We start from the raw sequence: 9,550 nt of genomic DNA on the forward strand, positions 1-9,550 counted from the left end.
ACTAATGAATATTGAATTGTATTTGTCGCACATTGTTACACTTCTCATTCCGCCCACCAAGAACACTGTTCTTTAAAATCGCCCGCCCACCATTGTACAATGGGGGAACCATATCTTGGTACTACTGCTCTCTAGGTAGACAAATCAATTTTGATAGCGGACGTTTAAGTGTAGAATTTTTACATTTAAGTGTTGCAACTCTTATTTCACCGTCTGGTCCAGTATGTAATTCCTTAATTCTCGCTAGTAACCATTTAGTTGGCGGTAGATCTTCATCTTTAATTATTACAATGTCTCCAACCTGAGGAGGGATTGATTTCGATTGCCACTTGTGGCGTTGTTGCAGTGTATGTAGAAATTCTTTGGACCACCTATTCCAGAAATGTTTCAACATTTTTTGTAGCATTCTCCATCTGTTTAACGGGCTAATGAATTCATCGGTATTGTGTTTTTCTGGAATGGTTATCAAAGGTTCTCCAACTAAAAAATGAGCGGGTGTTAATGATACCATGTCATTCGGGTGATCTGTTAAGTTTCCTATTGGCCTTGAATTTAAGCATGCTTCGATTTGACAGAGCAGAGTTGACATTTCCTCAAACGTTAGCGTTGAATTTCCAATTGTTTTTATCAGGTGTGTTTTTACGGCCTTTATTCCGGCCTCCCAGAGGCCTCCGAAATTTGGGGCCTTTGGTGGTATAAAATGCCAAGTAGTGCCATCATTACTTATCATCTCTGCTATCTCTTTGAGTACCCCTGTCATACTGTGATTGAGCATCAGGGTTAGTTCCTTTGCAGCTCCTACAAAATTTAAACCATTATCGCTGTACAGATCTGCGCAATGGCCACGACGCGATACAAATCTGCGAAAAGCTGCTATAAAACCTTGGCTCGTCAGATCACTGACTGCTTCTAAATGGATTGCCCTTGTCTTCATACATACAAAGAGACAAATATAGCCCTTGAAGGCCTTGTGACCTCTACCCTTTGATACACGCATCTGAATTGGTCCCGCAAAATCTACGCCACTGGCGTGAAAAGGTCTTCCAGGGCTAATTCGAACCCTTGGGAGATCTCCCATCTGCGGCTGCACTGTAGCCCCTCGGTGTCTCACACATATAACACATTCCCGGTAGTGCTTCTTTATCAACGGTTTCAAGCCAATAATCCAATATCGAGACTTTAAGTAGTTCATTGTGAGGGCCATTCCACCATGAAGTAACTTCGAGTGTGCGTCTTTGATCAACAACATGGCCAGGTGAGTATCTTTAGGGATGATTATTGGGTGCTTGTAGTCTACTGGAACGTCTGCCGCTTGAATTCTGCCCCCAACCCTTAATAGGCCCTCAGTGTCCAGGTAAGGATATAATGCCAGTAACTTGCTTCTTTTTTTTATCTTTCCTTTTTCTTTTATGTCTTTTATTTCTTCTTCAAAATGTTCTTCTTGTTCCGTTTTAATATATTTATTTAGAGTTTCCTTCATTTCCTCGCTTGTTAAGTAATTTGGTAGTTCTTTTCTAACTGTTTTCTTTTCTTTTAGTTTCAGGAATCTTCTACAATAGGTAAGTACTCGTACTGTTTTAATTAGGGTTGAGTATCCTTCCCATACTGATTTTTCTTTTTCCACATGAAATGTCTTCGTGTGCTGTATTCTCTTCTCTAAGTTTGTTTCTGAAATTCTTTTCTTTTCTTTAGGTAATGCATTGTTTTCTATTAACCATTTTGGTCCATTCCACCAAATGTTTTTGTTTTTCAGTTCTTTTGGTTCGATGCCGCGCGATGCCAGATCTGCGGGATTGTCATCGGAAATCACGTGGTTCCATCGGTCATTATCTAGTCTGTTCTGTATTTCAGTAACACGATTTGCTACGAAGGTTTGCCACTTTAATGGTTGACCTTCGATCCAGGCCAGTACCACCATCGAGTCAGTATACGCAAATATATTCTGTTTTGGTATTTTCAGAATATTTGCAGCTTCCGAGAGCAGTTTTGCCACCAAAACAGCGGCACATAGTTCCAGTCGGGGTACTGAAATTTGTTTTAATGGTGCTACTTTAGTTTTGCTTTCAAGGATCGAGACCTTCACTTCATCTTTGCGTACAACTTTTATGTAAATAACTGCGGCGTAGGCGGCTGTGGACGCATCGGCGAAACCATGTAACTCCACCCGGTCAACCTTTGAGTCAATAAATATCCATCTATTCAGTTCCACTTTTTGTAGCTGTGGTAATTGTCCACGAAAATGTAGCCATTCTTCTTTCAGGTGTGTAGGTAATGGTTCGTCCCATCCAGACGTGCACAACCATAGCTTTTGTATAAAGATTTTGGCCTTTACAATCGTTGGTGCCAACCACCCAAACGGATCAAATAGACGCGCCACCTCAGCCAAAACGCTTCGTTTTGTAAATTTCTTATCATCAGGCAAGGTAATAGAAAACTTAAATTTGTCATCAACTCTGTCCCAAAATAATCCCAATGTCTTAATAACTTTATCGAATTTTATTTCAAATTGATTTTTATTATCTGTGTTTTCTTTGATTGTCTCCAGGAACTCTTCTGAATTACTCGACCATTTTTGAAGTTCAAATCCGGCCATTTTTAATAGATTAGATACTTCGTCATGAATTTTAACGGCTTGAGTTACATCGGCTGCTCCGGTTAGCAGATCGTCCATGTAGAATGATTTTTTTACAATTTCAGCTGCAATAGGGTACTTGTGACCTTCATCATTTGCCACTTGCACTAGTGTTCGGACGGCAAGATATGGAGCTGACGCTGTACCAAAGGTGACAGTAAGTAACTTGTATGAAAATATAGCAATTTAGTTCGATCTTCTTTCGTTGTATTAGCTATAACCTCATCGTGAGTTGTTTTAAATGACAGCCAAACTTTTTCTAGGTTATCTAAACGCGTGTCCAAATAACTCAATGTAATTCTGGATTTCGGTGATTTATAGAAGTTGATTTGACCCTTGGTTATTTGTGCGAATCTATCTTCTTGAACGTTTATTAACTTTTCCATTTTGAAGTAAATTTAAAGTTCAATATAGGTATAGAAAAACAAGTCCGATTAACACGTAGGTAAATTGCACTAAGATTAAACATGAAGTTAAATTTTGTAAACAATGCACAAAGTTCTATTTGCTCGAAATATTCCAAGTTCACTGATTTTAATTATTCTAAGTTCAAACTTTTGTGAAAAAAAACACAAGTCCCAAACACTTAAGAGTCAATGTTCACTTGAGAAGAAATTTTGCTAAATGATTTCCAGTTCACAACACAATAAGTTCAAGTTTTTCTACCATAAATACTACGACTTACGATTAACCAAGTCCAAAATCCATTTACACTGCAATCCGTTAAGGTTAACACTATGCACAGACACTTCGTCACAATTTTAATATTCAGAAACGCACTTCACACTAACACTATGACCGCTATACTGTGCAGACCGCGACCAAAACCTAAATCCGGCTCGAAGGACCATTGTTCGCCTAGTTAAACGCCAAGATAGGATCCTCAAAAGAAACAACCGATGTATAACGAACTTGTATTAAAGACTGAATAATAACAAACATGCATTTTATATATGCAATTGAAAAAGACAAAACGCTAGCGCGTTTTATCTCGATGCTCGCGCCATCTATTGGCATTTTGGTGCAAACACCGGTTGATATACAAAATTTGCCTTTCACGAGTTTTAAAACTATAGTGAAACAAAAACTTTATACTAAAGGTTTATTATACATCTTATGCGTACTTGGATGACAAAAATCCATGGTAGTACCCGTTTAGCTCATGGAGGTAGTCTCGATCTCTGATGTTTCAAATTAAAAAAAAATATTGTAAATGTTATTTACAAAGAGCAACCCCTAGAGTTTCTTGCTCATTCTTCTCAGGGGAATCTGCCTTACGAATGAGTGGTAGAGTTTAACCATTGTGACGATTTCAGGTGTAATAATGCTTACCTATGAAATAAAGATTATTTTGAGTTTGAATTTGAATTTGAACATGTGTATAGGGATTTTGAATAATTATTTGCCATAAAATGAATGAATGATATATTCTTTATTGCACATAATATTACAATTAAAATACAATAACTTAGGTATAGAGATAGTAAGTTAATGTGCAACTTTCACAGTACTTCCAGGCAACCTAAGTACAGAAATTTGGGATATACAAAAGGGTGCACACCAAAGAATATCATTAGTAGTACACTACACAATAATCATTAATAAACTCATGTATGTAAATAAAAATATCCATACAAATATTTGAAAGGGTAATGAAGAAAAGACGAAACTTAGGAGTTAAAAAATGTCATTGTTACAAGGACCTGCTGTTAAATTGCAACTGACCAAACAGCTTGTAATAAGGAATGTTTTGAATTCACAACGCCATCCCCGGAGAACAAAGATATAACTGCCATTATGACAGTTTTAGTCTTATATCATATTTAATATCTTTAGGTACCAATACATCTTATCAATTTTTTTCGTGATTTTTAAGCAGTTACTTACGAAATAACAAATTAATACAATATTATTCTAATTGTCTACCCATGCCCAAGTGCACAGGAATAAGGTTATATGATAATATTTAACTAAATGAGATATGTTTCTTAATACGACAAATGACAATACAATTATGAAATGTTACTTTGTTGCGATTATCATTTGTTTCTCCGGGGATGGCGACATATACCAAATTATGTTGATTTACAGTGCATACAATAACTTATTACAATCATTGACTTACAATTATATGGACGTCGGGTCCGCGCTAAAAAGTGTCCGCACTTGTAAGGCGCTAAAATCGTATACAGAGCGCGACACTCCGCTTTAGTCTTCATTTGCTCTACGGACAGCGCGATACTGCGATGACATAACAATTTAAATTTCGAATAGGTTGACTTGGGACATTTTTTTCGTGGTTTTTGTATTAGACCCGTCGTCCATTTATTTGTAAGTCAATGATTACAATAAATGTAATTTTTAAATTTTTATTGAATATCACAACATTTTACTACCGTGAAATTCAATTATTTTTTGTGAAATTACTCTACTAGTTGGTTATAATTAATAATACAAAGATCGAACACGGATACTGGGTCGAACATCTCTAGTCAGCCGCTTGTAGCTGTAACGAGTGAAGAAATAGATCACAGATGGCGCTACGGCAAAAATTTGGTTAAAAATTAAAACAAAGGTATGCAACTGCAACAAGCACATAGAAAAATTTAAGTCTGCTGGTGCGTTCCGTAGCTCAATTGGGAGAGCGTCTAGCATAGATTGCTTGAAGGTGTTGATTTGAATCTAGCCGTATCGAATGAATTTTTATTCGTCTTCGCTCTTTGTATTAATAATTATTAAGTACTTGTAATGAATTCAACAGCGGGACGCGGTATTCTGCTTATACGTTCACTTTACTGCTTGGCGGCTGGAATAGATATTATTGTTGTTACCACTTTAAGTTTCTTCAATAATTGTCATGTATTATAGATTCATGTGTGATTTACATTGCATGGAACGAGCAAAGGGCACGAAACGTCGGTTTGCTAGCAAAAATAAATGTAATACTACTCTATTTAGAACCGAATTTTAAATAGCTCTGCAAATTCGAAACTGCTTCCCTGGCCGAACGATTACCACACTGGACTACCACGCAGAGGTCCCAGGTTCGGGCCGAGAGAAATATTTGTATGACCTACATTTAGTTCTCTCGTAAGTTTATAGTTTTGTCCATGGCATTCACGATACTGGGTTTCGCTAGTGCGGGGATAACCCCGCACAAACATAAGATTGTGTACATTGTTATGATATTTGTTGAACAAGTTATACGATCACCTTAAATTTATTTATTTATTTAATTATTATTTATTATATTACATATTGCTTACAGATTAATATCCAAACACAATAGTAATTCTTAAGCTAACATCATATATTGAAATAATAATGTAATCATACTTAATAAAGAATTGATACAAAATAAATTGAATGAAAATTTACAAATCATTGAATTTTATATATTGCATAAAATAAACTGAATAAAAAATTAGATAAAAATAACAAATCATGGAATTGGACATTACATTATTAACCATCAAATTTTAAAACATTAACATTGTATTAATTATTCAGGATGCACAATACTTATGTGATGCTACTGTCCATGGTCAATGACTCGAGATATCGTCCCGCGGAAACCGTAAAATGGGCTTCCGAGCATGCAAAGATGTCCAATGAGGAGTCAAAGATAAGCATTCGATTAAAGTACTTAAGCGCGCGGGGAAAAGGAGCCAGATCACTTGCCCTAGAACGTGTAGAAGGTATAGCAAATAGCCTTCTTCTGTGAGGCCGCACCAGACTGGTCCTAGGCACCCAAAAGCCCATCATGGTTAGTATGAATGGATTGTACAAGATTCCACGCACCAAGCGAAATATGTAGGTCATAAGAGCTAGATTGCGTCTTACTTCCAGCGTTCTGTAGCCGACCATACCCAAAATAAAAGTAGTGGGGTAAAGTAAGGGGTAATAACCGTAAATTTTTCTATAAAGGTTGCGAACAAATGACTTCTGAATTTTCTCTAACGTCGATATGTGATTATAATGAATGGGATTCCAAAAGATGGCGTTACTTGCCACGAACAAAACTATTATACAAAAGACGAGATGTGAGGTCACTTTTGAACGGTCTTGCTTGTCTCATGACAAAGCCGAGAGACTTACGTGAAGATTTATTTAATTTTGAGATATGTTCCCGGAAAGTAAATAATAAATAACATCTTATTTATTTCAACCATGTTCTGTAAACTTTCGAAAGAAAAAAAATGAGATCATAGTACGTTATAGGTACGTTACTTTATCTATTTAAAATAACAACTCTAGGATTCATATCAATAATACCCGTATACGTTAAAACCTAGTTCAACGAAAATGATTTATTCAGTATAGGGCGAAAGCGCGTTTCATGTGTAAATGTAGGCGACTTTACATTTCAAAGAGTATTTTTGCTTTTGCATAATGAACCTTTTTACCGTTTAGTAAGTTGGCTTAAGCAAATAACATTGAATTTTACGATCACTTTTAATGGGAGAATTTTATACAAAGTGTCTACTACTAGGTATCTGTTTGAAAAAGACAGTAGTAAAAATAAACTCGATCCATATAAATTTCAGTACTAAGACGGGTCGTCTCCTGGGAGAGGTTTTTGGTCGGCAATCCATTACTTTGGTCTTACATTTTCTTCGGTAAACACACAATTTGAATTTTCAAAGAACAATAGAATACAAAGTTTATAATGCAAATATCTATATTATGACAAAGTAATTCTTAATTGTAAAAGAAAATCTTAGTGCTCCGTTTGCCAGTGCCCAACTACCCCGTGCTCTAATATACAGATTGAGGGGTATTTAAAGACTCCCCAGGGTAAAAAACCGGTTGAACTAAGAGAATTGTATATTAGATTCTCGAGACTATGGGATGTGAAAGAGCTCAAGAGATCTGTACTTTGCACATACTTAATTATTTTAACTTTGTAATGAATCGTTTATGATTTTTATCTTTTGGTAAAATATAACCATAGCCATTAGCCATTTTTTATGGTACCGAGTGACGGGACGAAGAGGTCATGTGCATGATGGTACGCGACACGCCTATTCATAGCTTGTGGTTGTTGCAGTGCAGTTAAATCGCAAAGATCTGAGGATCATTGCCACTGCGCCCATCACCCTGAGACATAAATTGACAAGGCCTATGTCACAGGATAACTTAATAGTTACTACGTAACAGATAGATCACTCTCATACAAAATCGAAAATATCTACGCTGTAATAATGGCCTACTGAATCCCATGCGCTCACTACGAGGAAAAAGGAACTCAAGCACGCGCCCAGAGAGGCGAAAATAACGTTGCCCGCCCTGTGCAATCGTGCGGAACCGATTGCTCATAAATGTGAGTGCTTGTATAAGCGGTTAGTAGGCACTAATTGCGTAACCTTGAGCGAGTGTCGGAGCCCTGTCCATGTGTGTGCCTTCAAAACCGAAACGCAGTAATGCTCACTGTGCCGCCTGGTTACAAATTTTACCTTATTACGGTATAATAATGAGTGTATCTCGTGTGGTTGCACTAGCTCTCTTTAGTGTAACTCGGTCTTCGATCCGATATATCTTTCTTTGGAAACGCTGTCACTGTTAGAACGAAAAGTAAATATGTACTTGTTGGCGACGACCCTGTTGCGAAATGAAAGCTTTAAAATTTCGACCACCGCAGAAAAGTGGCATACTTGTCGGTTTTTGCTACGCTACGAACTCTTCAGTTTCGTCTAGAAATTCAGAAACACTCTATCCATGTGCTGTTGATACTATCACCCATTCGCATTAAGCTAAGTTTTGTTTGCTCATTCTTAATAAATAAAAAGATATTTTACGTATAAAAGATAATACGTAAATTGACCACTTCGGTGGCCTAACGCTAAACGCTTAAAGTGAAGGACTCAATCGAAGGACCTTTCTTTCGTGTCTTCATTATAATCCGCATTGCCTGTGAATACAAATTCTCAAAAAATAGCCTGACCCTTTTCGTAACCAGTTGCCAAACAGCTCATTTTATTTTAGTCATGCTTTCAGTTGTGACAAAAACATAAGTTTGTTTTAGGTGAAATTCTATCGTGGTTGCGTGGTTGTGAAATGTTTGAGGTAGATACGGAGAAGTGTGTATTTGTTGCAAGATATTTAAATACACGCCTTTTAGAAATAAAATATACTCGTTTTTTTATAATATCGAGTGACGGTACGGACAAGTCGTGCGCCTGGTTGTAAGCGACAAGCCATCCATAACAATTGCTGTCGGTCTCAGAGCTTTAAATCGCAAATATATTATCCTGAGACATAACCGCTCACGCGATACATGCAGCCGTAGACGCATACCACACCTAGAGGTGCCGGTGATGATTTTATACCGATTTATCGGATATCGAAGTTATAACAGGTAAAAGAACTAATACTAATTGCTATTTCGGTAACTACTCTAGCAAAATATAAAGTTTTTAATGCCTGTGTCTGTCATTTAAAAAAAATAAACAACTTCAAAAATACGTCACGACAATCGTGTGTGTTATTGTTTGGGCTGGTGATTTCGGTGTTTATTTATTGACATACCATAAGTAGCGTTTTTTAAGTTTACCCTGAATATAAATGTTTATAAACTATACTTTAAGGAGTAATTTCATGACAAACGTTAGAACCACTCAAATGGAATATTATCATATTTACCCAAGTACACCAAAAATTTAATTAGTGCTTTTTAAGTGCAGGATTTGCGGTGTATTACTACATTTTATTTGAGATGTTTTTGTTGTAGTACGGAGGGTATTTATTTAGCAATGCAGAATAATAATTTTTATTTATAAAAACTTGTATTTAAACTGAATCCTTTTCTAACTTGCGAAACCAAATAGCCCCAATTTTGCGGTAGGATGAGCGCATCGCGTGAGCGGATAAGTTGACAAAGTCCCATATGCCTGTAACTTCACCAGCACTCTTACCCTT

The 9,550-nt window shown here is 36.6% G+C and overlaps 1 protein-coding gene across 1 annotated transcript; it reads right to left on the bottom strand.

Moving 5' to 3' along the window:
- Positions 1-121: 121 nt before the first annotated feature.
- Positions 122-2,671, bottom strand: LOC113232331. Its single transcript, XM_026467008.1, has one exon. It carries the CDS (start codon positions 2,669-2,671, stop codon positions 122-124), a length of 2,550 nt encoding a protein of 849 aa, XP_026322793.1.
- Between the last annotated feature and the right edge of the window lie 6,879 nt (positions 2,672-9,550).

The sequence above is a fragment of the Hyposmocoma kahamanoa genome, unplaced genomic scaffold (genome assembly GCF_003589595.1).
Source record: "Hyposmocoma kahamanoa isolate Upper Pololo Valley unplaced genomic scaffold, ASM358959v1 73977, whole genome shotgun sequence".
NCBI lineage: Eukaryota > Metazoa > Arthropoda > Insecta > Lepidoptera > Cosmopterigidae > Hyposmocoma > Hyposmocoma kahamanoa.